Source organism: Lampetra fluviatilis, chromosome 30 (genome assembly GCF_964198595.1).
Source record: "Lampetra fluviatilis chromosome 30, kcLamFluv1.1, whole genome shotgun sequence".
NCBI lineage: Eukaryota > Metazoa > Chordata > Hyperoartia > Petromyzontiformes > Petromyzontidae > Lampetra > Lampetra fluviatilis.
The window spans coordinates 2,226,998-2,244,204 of record NC_136304.1 but is presented as its reverse complement, the minus strand read 5'-3'; the positions used below and the strand labels follow the sequence as shown (position 1 = coordinate 2,244,204).

Here is a 17,207-nt window from a genome sequence, read left to right as displayed (position 1 = left end):
GACCAAGCGAAATTGCACGGCCATTATTTCAGACATTTTGCGGCTGTAATGCAAAAATAATAATAATAATTACAAGGATGACCGCTTTGATGCTGCGCTCAGCGGTCCAGGCTGGCCACGTGGTTGAACGTGGTTGGGTTGCGATCGCCCGCTCTCTGATGTCTGCATTAGCACGAATCTGCCAACACCTACCCGCCCGTCTGCACGTGGCCGAGCGCTCGTAAAAATACGCGGTTAGCACCGACCTTGTAATGACCCCACCGCCTCCCAGGGACAGATGGGTGCGAAGCCGGGTTTTTTTTTGTTGAATCACCGTGACAGCAGGAACCTTGCCCACCGCTGGATGTGCACGAGTTAAACACGCGAAGGCATGAAAGCACATGCTTGATTTTTTTTTTACTCAAGGCAGCGTAGCAAAAAATAATGCTGTTAAAGAACAAATGCTCGTCGCGTACACACGTAATTTATCAGCGAGTCTGTGATGAATGAAAAAGGCAGAAGAGCGTTCAGTTAGAGCGTGTTCATTAAAACACTTCATAAATAGAGCATTAAGTTTATTTATTTTTTAATCTACAGTTTTGGAAGCTGCATCCACATTAGCCAGGGTTTTGTTTGACTCAGTGTCATTTATTTTTTCACTTAAAGAAAACTCCATTCGCTCACACTTCAGACCGAGCTGTTTTTTTTTCAACTTGTGTTTGGTTTCTCTTCTTTGATTTTGTTTTTGCAAACATCGGGCGGCCGGCGTGTAATATTCAACAGAGCACAATTAAGTGAGCGGCTGACAAGCACTCTCGCAACAAAAGTGGCTTTAATCTTGGAGACTGCACCTCGTGGAATATTTATGCTTCTCAGCTGATGAGTAAACAGACAACAGATGCATTTTTGGGAGGACTCCTCCCAAGTTTCTCCCCAGAACAGGAAGCGGTTTGTTTGTGCGAGCTAACTTTGTGGCTTTGCAACGGAGGCGACGGCTGGCTGTTAGGAGGGCGTCAGCAGCTTTCTGACTTTGCAAGCGTCCTCTGTGCTCAGATCTCTGAGCCACGCCATGGGGAACACCCATCTCCGGGTTTGTTTGGACTGCGCTGTGGCACCGATTACCCCCCCCCCCCAATGAAGCGTTCTTAAAGGTGGCCCTTGAGTGAAGTTACGTACCCCACCCCCACGTGCCCACAATTAAATTCCCTTGGCTCGCTCTCCCGCCACTCACAAGGCACGCGCGCCGGAAACACACACAAGACGTCCCCGCTGCAGGCGTTCGGTCGTTTTATGTTGGCAATGGGGAGCTGTGGCTCAGCTGACATTGGAACAGTCAAAGACGCGTTTCTTAAAGGTCTCTCACAGTGCTTATTCAAGGCGTGATGATCTTAAAGTGAGCCATTGCTTGCTCAGTGAGAGCCCGACTGTGCCTGTAGTGCATTCTTTTCTCTATGCCTCTGCAAAAAGAGACTCATCGGTGATGACAACAGTAGTCTAAATCATAAAAGTGGAATATATCAGTTGGTTTAAACGACCTTTGCGTGACGTCTGCTGGAGAGTGTGCCTCAAAGTTCACTAAGTGGGTGCCGCTATTTGTACTCGTGAAAATCTGGCCGGGCAATTCGCTCTCTGCTGGAGGCTACCGTGTGGCGCTTTTCAGAAGCCAGCATGGGTCTTTTTGTATGCTGTGTAGCATAATTATGATGGGCATATCACCAGTAGTGCCTGCAAGTGAAATGGTTTTAACATTCTTTTTTTTTTAAATGAGAGTTGAGAGTGGGATATTGAATGCAGGCCTTCCTCCTTGCAAAATAATGCACCCGTTGATAGTGTCAGCATACTTGTGGGATTTAAAAATGCCACATTTGACTGTTTATCTGTACTTATTACAGGGTTGGGTTGATGCAGTTCTCAGAGTAATGGAGTCAAAAAGGCAATATAATAAAAAATAAAATAGTCCGTTGAGCAGCAAAGAGGCAGCGCTGTGGGTAGGTGATGTGCATTAAAGTCACTCTCTCTCTCCGTGGAATTTATATAACTCATTGAGACACTGGACAGACCCGTTCAAGCTTTCATACCATAATTCCCATGAGGCTAATTTCAACATGAACACATTTTCCTAATAAGGGAACGGATACAGCCCCCCCCCCCCTATTGCGGCGGGAAGTGTTTCACGGGTATTTGTAAATTAATTTCAAGGGTTCAAGAGATCACGTGGAGCTGTGGCACATCAGCTCATGCGCTGCGCAACGAAGCTGACAACCCGAGTTCAATTCCCAGCCATGGCTAATGTTAGAGTCGAGTGCTATCTGAAGCAACCCTGGGCTTTCCCCCTCACAAACCCACCTTGACCATCGTGATGAAATATGGTCAAATAACCTCCCCAAGACGGACTTGGTATGGTGAGGCTCTCATCCAGCAGTTGATTAGGAAGGGCTGTTTATTATTACCACCGTTGGGATTGTGAAAACGCGTATTGCAGTAACAGCGTTCACATTGTTGTTTTATAATCCATGTAAACAATTTTCAGTGGTGCACCAACAAAAGTAACCAAAGCTTCACAAGATTTGGGAGAAAACGAGCAAAAAAAAAAGATGAACTGAAATACTTTTAACACATTTTCAATTTAAACGAAGGTTGACTCGTATAATTTAGCAAATCAATTCATGCGACACAGCTCTGGATTTTTCTTTACAATTGCAACAATATTATCTCTAAAATACATTGCTCGTGCTTTCCCTCACGAGCCCCCACATCAGCTATTTTGAGTTGGTGTGGATCCAAGTGTCTACGATGCACTTTCTAATTAATAGCCGGGAAAATGTCAAAAACACAAATATTACGAGGACGAGAATATTAATGAATTTCAATTCCGATTGCCTTTGGGCATTTCTGCCGAGTCTCCGTCAGCAAGCCGAGGGTAGCGCCACACCACAAGCTGGTCGGGCAGAACATTCGAGGCTGGCTCGGCGGATCAAGCAGCGATTATTGGCATACTTGAGAGCAGGGCTGCAGGTGGGTCGTTAGCCCAACTTTTTTTTCGGACGTTTGAGCATTGCTCTCACGTGCGATTTCCCGACGCACTTATCGACACTGGGAAGTGCAAGACGCAAATCCCGACTGCCGCTTAAGACGCGCAACTGACGCGGGTTCGTGCACGACAATTTCAAAGTTCTGTATATGTATCTGTTGTGTGGAATCCGGTGAACCCGTGGCCTTGGAAGGAGGCCTTGGTCATTCGCATGTATGTACGTTGAACTTCTTTTGCACAGTACGTAGCCAACGGAGGTGCAATATTTTGCTGTCTTTTCTTGGATTTTCTGTTTGCACATAGTCACTTTAAGATGTTTTCTTGTTCATGTTTTTTTTTTGTTGCGGTTGCACCCGATTCAAGAGCCGAATGGCTCACAGGGCTATACCTAATAATTGAAACTTGAAACTTGAAGGAAACACAAAAATCTGTCCTAAAGAAATTAGTTTTCAATCTCGATTTAAAAGTGCATAGCTTCCCTGCATTACTCTGGTTTCGAGAGGTTCCATCGCATCTTCTATTCGTGAAATTGCTACAACTGTTGTTGTTGTTGTTATTGACAGAGCGGCCCCCTGCCCCGCCGAGGGATCCCTGCGCGGAGCGGACGCACGGCTGCGGGGAGAACGCTCGCTGCCTCCCCGGCGCCGGCCCCGCCGAGTACCGATGCGAGTGCCTGCCAGGCTTCGATGGCGACGGCCGGTACTGTTACGGTGAGTGAGGCAGCTTGACGATTAGCACCGTTGGCCCCGTACGGTGCGAAAGAAGTTCAACGTACGTACAGCAAAGCGGGCTGTTGACCTAACCCTGTTGACCTCTGTGAATGTTTTTGCCCCTCTGTACGCTTTGGGTTTTTTTGTGGCATCGTAGTTTCTTCCCATGCGGAAATTAACTCACCTTTGTTCTGGTGGCACCTTTGGCACCGTCTCTCGCTACGACATGGCCGTGTTCGAAGTTGCCGTCCGATTTGTCGCTGTGTAAGGGCGATGAATTGATTGCAATCCCCACTCTTTCTCTCTTTGTCTTGACAAAAGAAAACATGCCCCGTGTTGCGCTCTCTGACATTTGATCAACAGCAATCGCTTTGCAGCTTGTAGAAGGCAGTGAGCGGAGTGGTTTTGCCAAGCTGTTAATTTTCTCCCTTAAATGTTTCTGCTCGCTCTTCAGACCAGGTCGTGTCTTCTGAAGATAAAAAAATTAAACAACAAAAATCTTGCAGTTGAAAAGTCGATTTTTTTTTCAGATATTGTGCCGCATTGCCCCTACCTGCACTAGTTTTGATTTTCGAGTTACAACTGGAAGACATTTTTTTTTCAATAAATCAAAAACAGTTTCATGACAACAATAACAAAAATACATTGAGCGAATCGACCAAGCTGACTCTGCTGGTAAACAGGTCCCTGTGCCTCAGCGAAGCTTTCCAAGGTAATCAAAGCCTAAACTTTGTGACTGCTGTGATTGTAATTGTTGTGAATACAATCACGTGGTGTGGTGACACGGCCGAGCTTATCGCGCATTTGCCGCTCGTTGCAGAGGTTTGTGGTTCGGAGCCCAGCGGCCGCCCTGTTAATACCGCAGGTCTATGAAACCACGAGCACCTGCTGTCTGCTTCACGGCGGACATAAAAATAGCAAATTACCCGTAAATTACGTCATTGGGAAACAAAACCGCACAACAACATCGCCCCCATCATTGCAGACTAATGCCGACGTGCCGTCCGGCGCTACATCACGCCTGGCGCTGCGCAGAGAAATCTGCCACTTTGGGTTCCCCCCCCCCCCCCCCTACGGCTAAGGCTGCATCGGAGTGGTTGAGACGCGAGGCGTTTTGAGTTGCTCAGGCAATTCAAGTGACCCGTCAATGCGAACCCTAACCATTGTCACGTGACCTGACAGAGCGGCCCCCTGCCCCGCCGAGGGATCCCTGCGCGGAGCGGACGCACGGCTGCGGGGAGAACGCTCGCTGCCTCCCCGGCGCCGGCCCCGCCGAGTACCGATGCGAGTGCCTGCCAGGCTTCGATGGCGACGGCCGGTACTGTTACGGTGAGTGGCCTGCTCCCATCTCGCTCGTTCGCTCGCTCGCTTCACTTTTTTGTTCCAATTTTATTTTTTGTACGGAATTGATTTTTCTTTTTTTTTTAACGGATGTTGCCGTGGAGTTAGCGATCCTGGGATCGTCACTTTGTTCTCCAGGCACGATCTCCCCCCCCCAACCCCCCACCGACCCCCTCCCCCCCCCCCCACCTCTCTCCACCCCGCAGTGTAAATGGGGACACTCATAGTCGATGGGTAGGCAGGTCGGTTATGGTGGGTAAAGTGTGGGTACTCCCATCGCTTCCAAGCCGTCTGGCCAGCATAGACGAGTCGGCCAAATAACTTCCCTAGAGCTGCCTCTGTGCAGGAGGCCCCCGCCACCAGCAGTGGTGTGAGCAATACATTGCAGGGCTGCACCTTTACCTTTTAACCTTTACCGCTGACAATTTCTTTTGCCGTAATTTACGACCGGCGTGCACAGCTAAGCCATTAACCCGTTGCCTCCTCCAAGGCCAACGCGGTTAAACTCGGAGACGGCATTTCAACGGCGAACCGCAGGCAACACGAAGAGATGGATCGCGGGCGAGCGAAAGCAACGGTCGAGCAGCTCCGAGATGCGCCAAGTGCGAGTCAATAGTTCACGAGTCCTCCTCAGTGACATTTAAAGCGAGAACATTAATCTAAAAATACATTCGACGCTTCTCAGTTCTCGGGATGCAGTCGGTGTTTTGGTGGAAAGGCAACAACAACAGAAAGCGGTACGATTAAAAAAAAGGTGTAAACAAAAAACGCATTTAGCGACGCGGTGATTTGATTCACTGTGCTCCTTTTTTGGCGGAGTTCAAGCGTAAAATTGGTATCATCGAAAAATCACGATTTTGTTTTTTTCAGATTTTAATGGGGACGCCATCACTGCTGTGATGAGAGTGTGACCATCCCCTTGCACACTCCGCTGTCAGTACGGCTTCTCGGCAAAGCAAAGGAACCGCTCTAACCAGTCCATGCCTTTTTTCCTCTCTCCCACCAACTCGCGCCCACTCATCTGTCTGCATGTACACCGATCCATCTGTTCTCCTTGTCCATCAATCGTCCATTCGCCTGCCTATTTGCCTGCCCGTCCATCAATCAGCCTTCAGCAGGCATTTGATCATTAAAAAAAAACTGTATATGTAAATTGTGGCCGTTTTGCAGTAAAGTGACGCTTGCGATTAGCGAGGTCTGCAGGTCTGCTTGGCGCACAGCACGAGGTGATTGTAACGGCATGAGATGTCTTGCCCGGCTCGCTTGTGGCGCATGATTCAGGCTTTGGTGCTTATCCCCGTCTGGGTCAACATGCCTCCTCTCCACCTAAGACAGCGGTCTCAGGATACCCTTCGCTAAACACGGCAGACGCCTCCACCCATGACTAATGGTCAAATGGCACCAAATGAAAAGCATTCATTAAATCACGTCGCTAGAACACTCATATGGGATCACAAACGGATTGTCTTTTGAAGTTCAGCTCTCTTATGCTATTTAATTATTATTATTATTATTACTATGTTATCACATTCAATCTGGTCCAGAGAAGACCGAGTTTTAATTAAAACTATAATCTTCGTCCCAATAGCCCGTGTATTAGCAATGCTTTTGAAGTCGCTCATAAACGCACACAGCAGCACTGAATAGAAATCCTTGTTTACAGCCGTATGGAAAACTACTGCTGCACGAAGGCCCTCCCCATGCTGTGTCTTGGGGTTTGTTTTTACCATACTTCAACACACTGGTCAGCGAGGGTTCGTGAAAGGGGGCCGTGCCCTGGACCGGTGCAGATGTTTTCAAGGGACTGATGGTAGCTGTGGCCAGGAATAAAACTCCGGACGCCGGGTCCACATGCCATAACCGCTCGACACGATGGATACAAACTGTTTGATGAATATTGCCACAAAGGGCTCGGGGATCTCTTAAAGCCCGGTCTGCAGATCAGAGGATAGAGTGTTTCTACTTCACTATCGGCACTCTCCGGCAATCATATGCCTGTTCCTTGATGGCCACCCCTCTATGTGCCATGCAGAGTCAAACCTACTTAGATGCAAAGCAAGGTACATTGGCTCCTGTTAAAGTGTTCTTGTTAAAATGACCCACACACACTACATCTTCGTGAGTTGCACTTAAGAAGATGTGTGTGGGTGTGTACATACGATGCAACTGAATATACATGGGGAGGGGTAGTGTAGCGTGCTGCGCCACGAACCCAGTGACCCGAGTTCGATTCCCGCTCAAGGCCAACACCATTGACGATTATCTGAACTGGTCCTCGTCCTCCCCTAGGTCGACTCAACCTCAAATGAGCACTGTACCTGTTGCCGTGTGCTAAGGGGGATGTTTGCCTAGTTAAGCGTGTCCCCCCCCCTCAGCAGTACACACGGGGACAACCACAGCGAGTCTGTCGTCAGCTCGTGCATGGTGGGGAAAAACGTGGGATACTCACAAATGTTCCAAGACATCTGGCCAGCTTGGTAGAGGAGGCCAAATGTCTCTCTAGATGAACCCTCGATTGACGGCCTCTTCCAACGGCGGTGGTGCCAGCAACTCATTGCATGGGTTGCTCACTTGATACAGCTATCGTGCTGTGACGGTTCCACCTGAAGACGGAAGCTTGTGTTGCCTCCGAAACGTCGTGATTTTAATTGTATTTTTATTTAACTTTTCGTTATTTTTATTTTACTTTTATTAATTTTAATTTTTTACCTACGTGACTTTACCGAAAAAACCTAAGAATATCATTGTATGGGCTCCACATGTATCCCTCTTACCCTGCAGGGGAAACCAAAAGCCTTGCCTCGTCAGCAACGGGCGATGGGGGTTGGTGGGGGTGGGGTCGGGCAGAGCAAACTTGACGAATGCGACCGCTAAAAAATTAACCCGTAAAAACAAAGTTTTTCACTATAAATCCTTTATATGCGTGGCATCGGTTTTATTTTATTATTCATTTCTGTTTTTCTTGAGTAAGAGTTTCATTTTTATCACATTGGTATTTTAAATGAAATATTATTTTTTTTTTTTCCTAAAAAGTGGAAAACTTTGGAAATGTTTTTTCACGAAAATAAATTGTCACGCACAACGAGTCTGTGTGGAAAATGTCAGCTCGATTCGATCACGGGAAGTGGGTTAAAAAACGACCGAAAGATTTGCACGGTCGTAAGCGCGCAAGCAAGCAAGCAAGTGAACTTAATATAAAGGATTAAAAAATTAACCCGTAAAAACAAAGTTTTTCACTCTAAATCCTTTATATGCGTGGCGGCTAGAGTCCTCTTGTCCTCTGGCTTGAGATGGCTGCCACCTATGGGTCAGATGATTGTCTGCCAGCATTAAGCAATTGGTAATTAAATATTTAAAAAAAAATTCCTAAACAGTGTAAAATTTTGGAAAAAATTTTCACGAAAATTAATTGTCACGCACAACGAGTCTGTGTGCAAAATGCCAGCTCGATTGGATCACGGGAAGTGTGTTAAAAAACGACCGAAAGATTTGCACGGTCGTAAGCAAGCAAGCAAGCACGCAAGCACGCAAGCAAGCAAGCAAGCGAACTTAACATAAAGGATTTAAAAAGGCGTTCGAACGGTCGATCTGTGCGGCGCCTCTCCCAGATGTGGACGAGTGCCGGGCGAACCCGTGCGGGACGTCGAGCCGCTGCGAGAACTTCGCCGGCTCCTACCGGTGCGGCCCTCCCGAGTGTCCCCATGGCTACCAGCCGACTCCCGAGGGGCACGGTTGCGCAGGTGAGCCCAGCTGTCCTCACTGTCCTCCACCTCCGCGGCACGTGATCGCCCCTCTCCGCCGCGTGGAGCCCGCGCTACCGGTAATTGAATGAGTAGCGCGGGGCGGCGTTCCGCCTTTGATTTTAATTTTATTTCGCAGATGTTGATTCCACCGCACGCTTTTTATCGCGCTGGCTTTTGTAATAATTCACGAGCCACCACCTGCGGATTCTATGAATTTGTCTCACTTTGGGGGTCGCGGGTTCCATTTAGATAATCGATCCACTTTTTTGTTTCGTGTTCACGGTCTCATTTGTACCGTTTTGTTCATCCCCGCCCCTCCCCCCCGTTACCCTCAATGCAAAATTTGCCTATCATCTTGCATAGCTTTTACATACATCTATTCTCACACATGCACAGCTGGATCCATATATATACTGTATGTGTAAGATACAAATTGATTTTAATTGATGAATCTCTGCATCGTTGCAAAGCCTAATGCTCTACATTTATCTCATGTCACTTTCGAAAGGAGATACATTTTTATCCCATTGAGCTTCTACTTACCTGGCCATGAATAATTGAGGAAGCATCTGTGCCAGTAATTATTACAATTAAGGGCTGATTGATTGCGAATGTGGTTCTCGATCAGCACAATGAGGTCCTTATTCATGCATCTTGGCGCTGTGGGCTCGGCGAGATTGTCAACCTTGATGAATGACTTGTCATTGATTCTGTGTCACCCATCATTGCGAGTCGGTCTCCGGCGACACAGCCAATACAATAATTGCTGAATTTGAAATTATTAAACTTTCAAGCCAAACAGTGATCGCAGGGTGAAATGTAAAAACGATGACTGCTTCGGCTCTTGACGGCGCGCACACTCAGTCACTTGTGAGCGTGGGTGGACCCGTGTGAGTTCTAAAGTGTAAGAGAGGATCAAGTGTTGCTACTGACGAATGTGATACGCAAACCGCTGTTACCTAGTGCTCTCTCGCGTGTAGCGGGCATCGTTATTCACGACGCCAGCCTGCCGCGTTTGGGTTTCGATTTGCGCGGCAGAGCCCGGTGAAACGCCGGTGGCGGCGGCGAGGAACGCGTTCTTTGGCTTCGCCTGCAATCGTGCCGCGAGATTTCACAGCGGGCGGCAAGAAGCAATGGGAACGGTTGCGCGCGACCGGCGGCCATGCCACGTGGAAGTTGTCGCCTTGTCCCCCCCGGCGCACAAGCCGACGTGGCCTTCCCCCCTCGCGCCCGATGGACAACGAAGCGTAGCTTGCAGTGCCGCCACGGTCTCCGACTCCAATCCGTCGAGGGCACTGTGAATCCGTCGTTGGGCTCAATCGTTCGCCGGGAGATTTTCGGTTATTCATCGGGTGTCCGAGTCTCTGGTCATCGTTGTGAGCCTATCCGTGTTCATGTACGTCTGCTAGCCTCCGTGTTAGTCTGGATCTCATGCCATTGAACACAGAGTAAAACCACTGTTGGCTTCGATCCGAATCAGAATCTTGATGTAGACTGGAGGAATCCGATTAGCTATGAAGCTGTTTTTCACAGACGTCCATCCTGCCGATCATTCTCCATGCCAGATATTCACGGAAAGCCGTCCACCGTCTCACGCATAAACATGAACATAGAAAGGTTGATGGTCAACTCACCGCCATCCAACAAAAAAGACGACTGTATTTTTATGTCACAAGGTGCTGGGTCTAGTTATAAACGTCCACGTGATTTAATATTCAGTGTTACAGCATTATAGCAGTCTCTGTCTGCATTCATGTAAAAATGACTGGGCACTTAAAGGGAAGGGTGGCACTGTGGTTCGTGCACTGAACTATCGACCTGAACACCTCAGTTCGATACCTGGCCTTTCTCGACTCCCTTTTACCAACCCACATTGATCAGTGACGGTGAAGTAGAGTCAATGAATCCCCACGCGTTTATATTATTTAGATTATTTGGCTGCGTTAAATTTCCACGTGATAAGCCACTTCATTGAGCTGCCATTTGTGGCCAGGTCGCTTCTGAAAAAAAGTTACATAGCTCAGTGGGCTTTACCTGGTAAAATAAAAAAAAATGTGATTGGCTTACCTCTCCTATACTTTGCACTCCCATCGTGTTTGTATTGTTTGTTGTTTTAACTTTCTGACCCGCCCCAACTGGACACCTGTGAAGAAGAGCTTCATAGCTCATCGGATTCCCCCAGTATAAATTAAGATTCTGATTCTGATCTCCCCAGTGTAATCACGAAAAAAAAGAATTATGTACGTTAAATAAATATTCACGATAAATAGATAAATACACTTTGCGCGCGTGTGTACAAAGAGCGACACGCCACTTTGTCAAGTTCTGCTAGTTGAGTCGAATTGCGTGTCCCTTTGCCGTGTGCTGCACATAAATAATTGATTTGCCACTTGTTCAAAATAGCACCGTGGGAGACCAAGCCTTGGGTACAAGCGCACGCATTGCAAGCGAGCAGCAGTAGAACCAGCCAGAGGGAGAGGAAGTTTAATCGCTGCTCTCGTCACCGCCGCGCTCGCGGGAGCTGACTGCTTTGAGACAAGACAAACCAGGCTCGGGTTGCAGAGGCGGGGGAATGGGGGAGACTTTGGCAGTTGCCATCGCTTGCGCTCGCTCAAGAGGGCCTGCCGCCGTATTATTTCTCACGCGATACGACATTACATTTCTCCGCGCGACGATCGCCCCGATGTCCGTTTTTTCCCGTAAACGTTCTGACCATTTGGACGTTGTCACTGTTGCATCGGTCGTTGTGCTTTGCTGTACTGTCAGTACGATTGGGAAAAAAAAAATCTTTAAAAAAAATACTGAAAATTTCATTTATTTATTGTTTTAGTTCTCTGACTGCAGTGAACTCAACTTAGCCTGCCACAGGTCTACAAATTGTTACCATTAGTCCAACGTAGCCGAACTGTGGTCGTACTGGCTTTATTCGTACTGGCTTATTTGATAATTACAAATAATTTCTCTCGTTTTAAATGGTTATCAAATCATTCACTCTTTGCTTGGTAACATGTCTTCTCACGTTGCTGCCCCGCGTTTCTGGAATACCCTCACAGCTCCGTTCCTTCCATTCACTCCCATTCTTCATCTCCCGATTAACCCAAACACGCAGGGCTTACTGGAACATGTGCATCACTTTTTTGCTGGCACCCCTTTGCTCCCTCATGTTTGCATTGTCCTTTTCGACTTGCGTGTGGCTATGTCACAATTAGATTAGAATATAGGGTTACTTATACCACCTGCACGTCACTTGTTTTGATGCATCTTCCTCTGCTACTATATTTGCACTAATAATTTCTATTCGCATGCGTTTCGCTTGTGACCGTCAAGCACCACGTTTGTTAGTCGTGCCTGTACTCGCTCGCCGCGATATTGGTGTTTTTGTCTTTTGTTCATTGTTGTTGCTGCACTCACGCACCACAGACCCCCCCCCTCGTAAAATAGCAGGGCAACTGGCTTATGGGACCATCCGTGTAGTAAAAATCAAATAAACTTGTTCACCACGTAAACACCTTTCCATAACCATTAAAGTTAAGCCACCTCGGGTGACACCGACAAGCGAATTGTGAGGCCTGGGCTCAATCCGTAACTATTTAAACGCACATGCTGTCAGCTACACTGTGGATAGTTAAAACAATTAAATTAATTGTGAACATTATTACATCACATAAATTGCTATATTGTTACTATTCTTTTTATTTAAGGTACGAAGCAGGAGTATGTCTCCACAAATCTGGCTGTCCGCCTGATGAAGCGAGTTGCGATTACTAGCGACACATTCTACTCAGATTGTAAATGTTGTGGATGCCCTCTCCAACACACCGGTGTGCTGTACTTGTACGTGACAAACCTTACTAATCAGCTGTGTCGGGTGGTGGCGGGTTTATCGACACATTTATATTTACGCGATCTAACCCAAAAAAAAAAACTTATATTATGGCTATTTAAGATGAACGATAATCACATGGCAGCGATGTTTTTTTCTTTAAAACGGACGACACGTGTATTGTGGATCTCACATTGTGCAACCCATCGTGGCCACGCCGTTTCACGTCCATAACCCCTCGCCCTTCTTCTTTACCGCACAGATACCGACGAATGCCAGGTGAACCGTTGCGGTCCTTACGGCCAATGTGAAAACCTGCCGGGGTCGTACAGATGCCACTGTTCGGCCGGCTACCAGCCAAGTCCTGATGGTTACACATGCATAGGTACGCACAAACCGAGACACAGACACGAAACGTACTGCAAGCACGGGTAGAAAACGTTGCTAAAGATGCAGCCCTGCGATTACTTTCCTTCCCCTGCACCTGCAATTAGCACGGTTTGCTACATGCGGTGTGCAAGACGCTCAACATACACACATGCGTACATGCATACTTGCTCACGTCATTTTTGGCAGAAGAGCCTCCACTCGGGTGAGCTCCAGAGAAACCCCTTTTGGCCAACTGATGGTCTACAGGATTTTTGCAGAGTCAGTTAAAGGTGAGGTTTCCAGAGGGGGACAGAGAGAGAGAGAGATAGAGGGGGAGAAGCTCAAATTGTCTTCAAGGCGAAGTTGGATATTCAGTGGAGGGGTTCATTGCGCATTCATTCCCCGCGGTGCAGCGCTCCTCGTTGAGTCCCCATCATTTCCGCCCAGTGACGGTATAAATAAAACTTGTGACTATGTTTAATTAATGTGCTAATTTTGTATCTGTTCTTAGTCGCCGCCAAGTAATGACACGCACGTACGAGCGGGGGGGGGGGGCACGCAATGATGCATCGATTCATTAACTCTTATCGAGTCTTGCGCATCGGTCAAGTGTGGCAGGATCGATTATTTGTGATTTAGGCAAACGATGTGCGGATGTTAATGTTGGGAAAATTCAGTTCAATTAATCCAGTCCAGTTTATTTTCAAGTACCCTGTGAGCTAAGAAGATCTTTGAGTCGGGTTTCATCAACAACAGCATCGGATTTCCTGGCAAACAAAACCGCAAAGCAGGGACGAAACAAACGGGAGATAATGCGAATGAGAAGGCTAAAAGGAGACGAAAAAGAAACGACTTCTTGAATGGATCTCGTGACCCTGAATGATGACAATCGATTGGCGGAGAGGATGCGGGGTCAATTATTTCATGCCGATAAAATATGGTTCCACATAAATTGTGGTGGTAGTTAACGGACTGCACTATGAACCTGGTGTCCTCAGTGCGATTCCCAGCCATGGCTGCCGTCAGTGGCAAGTGACATTTGAATCGGAGCTGGGCTTTTAACTTGACGAATTCGCACTGACCAGCGTGGTGAAATATGGTCAAACAACCCTCATTGGCCCACATAGCATGCATTGACGCCATCCTCTGAGGTGTGTTTTACTCATCGCTTATCTCAGTTTATAGAGAGTTGCAGTCAATCGTAGGTAGTGGGGGAATGTAACATCTTGAGAAGCTGGTTTTAATTACGGTGCACTCACACATGGATTCTAACTGAGGGTTCCAGCAGCGTTGGCTCATTGGTTTGGCGTGCGTATAATTTTCCCAAGGCGCCAGCCACCTCCCATCTAGGAATATGGTATAAACCTCTATGGCATTGTTAATGGGCCACATTAGTGATTGCATTTCCAATACGGAAATCCTTTGAGATCCACGTAAGAAATGTAGAGTGATAGAGTGGTGGCGTGGATCTCACTAAAAGCGCATTTTCTCCGATGATCACGAAAGATTACTTTCCCGGCGCTATAATGATTGTCTTGGATGCCGATCGGAAAAGCGGATTAATTTCCGCGCCGTCAAACTCACGGTGACGAGTCGCGCATTACTGTACCGTGCGTTTTGACGCAGCGCTGCGGTTCGTTGTCAACAAAGCCGGGCTCAGATTCGCCACGTGCCTTGAGAGCATGATGCCACCACTGCGTCGTTCGCTGTTTATTTTGTTACTTTATTGGAAAGGATTTTCTTGCCGATTACATGTCCCAGTCGGCCGGGTGCACATAACGAGGAACAACATGCAAATGAAAACAACTGCAATCAACATATCCAATTATCACATGCTATGAACAAGAATGCCAGACTCAAACGATGCAGCGATAAATGTAACTATTGCTTAAAATTATTTTTATTATACCAGGTAAGGCCCACTGAGCAATATTGATCTTTTTTAGAAAAGACCTGACCACAAATGGTAGCTCAACAAAGTGGCTTATCATGTGGAAATGTGTAGCAGGCAAATAGTCTAAACGACCGTTTATAAATGTTAGAGAGAAAAACCGGAGGACCCAGAGAAAAATACGCACTGCCACAAGGAGAGAGCCATGCAAACTCCACATTCTCAGGCGTCAGGGTTGGGATCGAACCCACTGCGGCGCCCCGTATAGAGATGAAGGAATGCCAAAGCACAACACGGGTACACACAGACACGCACACACAATCTGCAGCAGAGTAACTTGCGGATGGAAGTCGGAGCGATTGCCAAAATCATGAACACAGCATGTCCTTGCCAGTACGTCGGATTAAGACAATGAACATCACACCAGTTAGCCAATACACATGTTAACGTTGGCCCAATATTCCATGTTTACTGGGCAATGATACTGCTAGTCAGTTACGTAAGCAACTGCACATGCTTGCAAGCCGTATACAGTGTTTATACAATATGTATGTGGTAACTTCTCCGCCTGTCTCTTAGGTTCACCTTCACTGTGTGTCAGGCTGATATCAAGGCAGAGGCATTTATGCAAAGATAGAAGCAATGGGCTACTGATGCCTTCGCAGGCTTAAGGTTTTCCACTTCTGAGGTACAAAATCAACTGGGACATGTCAAGGGAAGTAGAAGAATCTCGCAATGCCGGAGAACCACACGTTAAGAGCGTCGTCTTGTATCAGTTTGCAACTGATTCAAAAGAGAGACTTTTAACGTCCCAGGAAGACCTAGAGACCTGAAAGAGAGGACATTCCTTGGGAAACCAGGACAAGTGACAACCCCCTATTTCCCCAATCCAAATGACGACCAGGTTCGACTTTACTCGGCTTCCGAGGTCTGAAAAGACAGACCGGAGCTTTCAGTCGGCAAGCTTCCTGTGAAAATAATCACCACGGAAAGTCCATCGCCAAATTGTTGTGTCTTCTCCCCTTTTTGGCAAGAGATTAAAAAAAGTTTTTTGTTCTTAACAATTTTCTTTTGGCTTGCCTTCATGTGCCGAGGCAGCAAGGGTACATTTATACCGTATTAATAAGGTAATTTCCATTTCCAAACGATCACAAGGAACTTTTAATTGCATACCAAGCTCAAGAGCTAGTGCAATGAGCCGGATGTTGGCTCGTTTCACAGGACACGGCCCACCTGCACAGGTGCGCTTGCTAAACATCACACACACGCGCCCCCTCGCCGCACGAAGGCTCGCTGAACAAGGTCGTGAGCATTCTGATTGCTTTTTTTTTGCCCTTTGCCTTGCCCCCCTTTGGAACGTTCCCAGATTCCCACCGGCTGGCGTCTGACGCTCAGGTGGAGTTTAATGGCAGGCTTGTGCTGTTGCCCCGCACCTTTGCTGTTTTTTTTCTTTATTTGCACCAACACACCTGCGCTTTGACGTTTCCCCATTCATAAGCGAGCGAGGGGTTGGGGGAGGGGGTTGGGGTTGGGGCGCACTGTTTAGTGCTGAGCGCTGTGGACACAGAATTCGATTCCCAGCCATGGCTAAGATCAGCGACGAGTGATATCTAAACTCACAACAACAACAGCAGCCTGCCATTCGCCATGAAGTGAAGGGTGACGCCACCACGGTGCCTATGCCAGGCTAGGTGCACCTTGAGGCCACGTGAAATATCCAAGGTTCACTGGCAGGAGTACCCAGGTCATTTGGGTTAACTGAGATGACTGGCAGATGCACCACCTTTGCTCCCTACTGCACCAACGTTTTAGTTGCTCCGCTCGTTGTTGTGAGCGTCGCTTCTCCGCTGTTGTTGGGGGTATCTGCTTTCAACTACCCAGTAGCAGCGTCACGCAATACCCGCACTGCACGGCATGGTGAAATATGGCCGCTTGACCATCGTGAATGAAACGACGTGGGGAGGGCATTGTCCATAGGTGGATTGACAGACGCCTGTGAATTGTTACTGCGGTAGAAATCCTTTCAAGCGCGGTGATCCTGTTGACGAGCATCACAGTTCCTATTGCCTGCAACATTTTCCGCGATTTTATGTGGTGAAAAAAACATGTGGATATTGTGGTGACATTTCCCCACGATTCCTGTTATCCACGGCATTGTGGATACTAAGAATAAAAATACTACATTTTGTAACAGATTTTACGGGGAAAACTAGGAAGACGTAGGGCCGCATAGAATAGGAGTTTTCGTGGAGCCTATAACTCACATGGGTAATAGAAGTCACAGGTTGATGGAGTCAAGCATAAAAGGAGTGCTGCTCTC

General features: G+C 47.4%; 1 protein-coding gene across 1 annotated transcript in view; it reads left to right on the top strand.

The window, feature by feature from the left end:
* The window catches only part of LOC144943125 (nidogen-2-like), a 94,923-nt gene that overhangs the window by 46,890 nt on the left and 30,826 nt on the right, over positions 1 to 17,207 (top strand). Inside the window, exons 9-12 of the mRNA XM_078870325.1 lie at positions 3,574 to 3,720; positions 4,903 to 5,049; positions 8,670 to 8,801; positions 12,890 to 13,012. Of these exons, the coding sequence (XP_078726451.1) occupies positions 3,574 to 3,720; positions 4,903 to 5,049; positions 8,670 to 8,801; positions 12,890 to 13,012 (549 nt within the window). The remainder of the gene's footprint in view (positions 1 to 3,573; positions 3,721 to 4,902; positions 5,050 to 8,669; positions 8,802 to 12,889; positions 13,013 to 17,207) is intronic.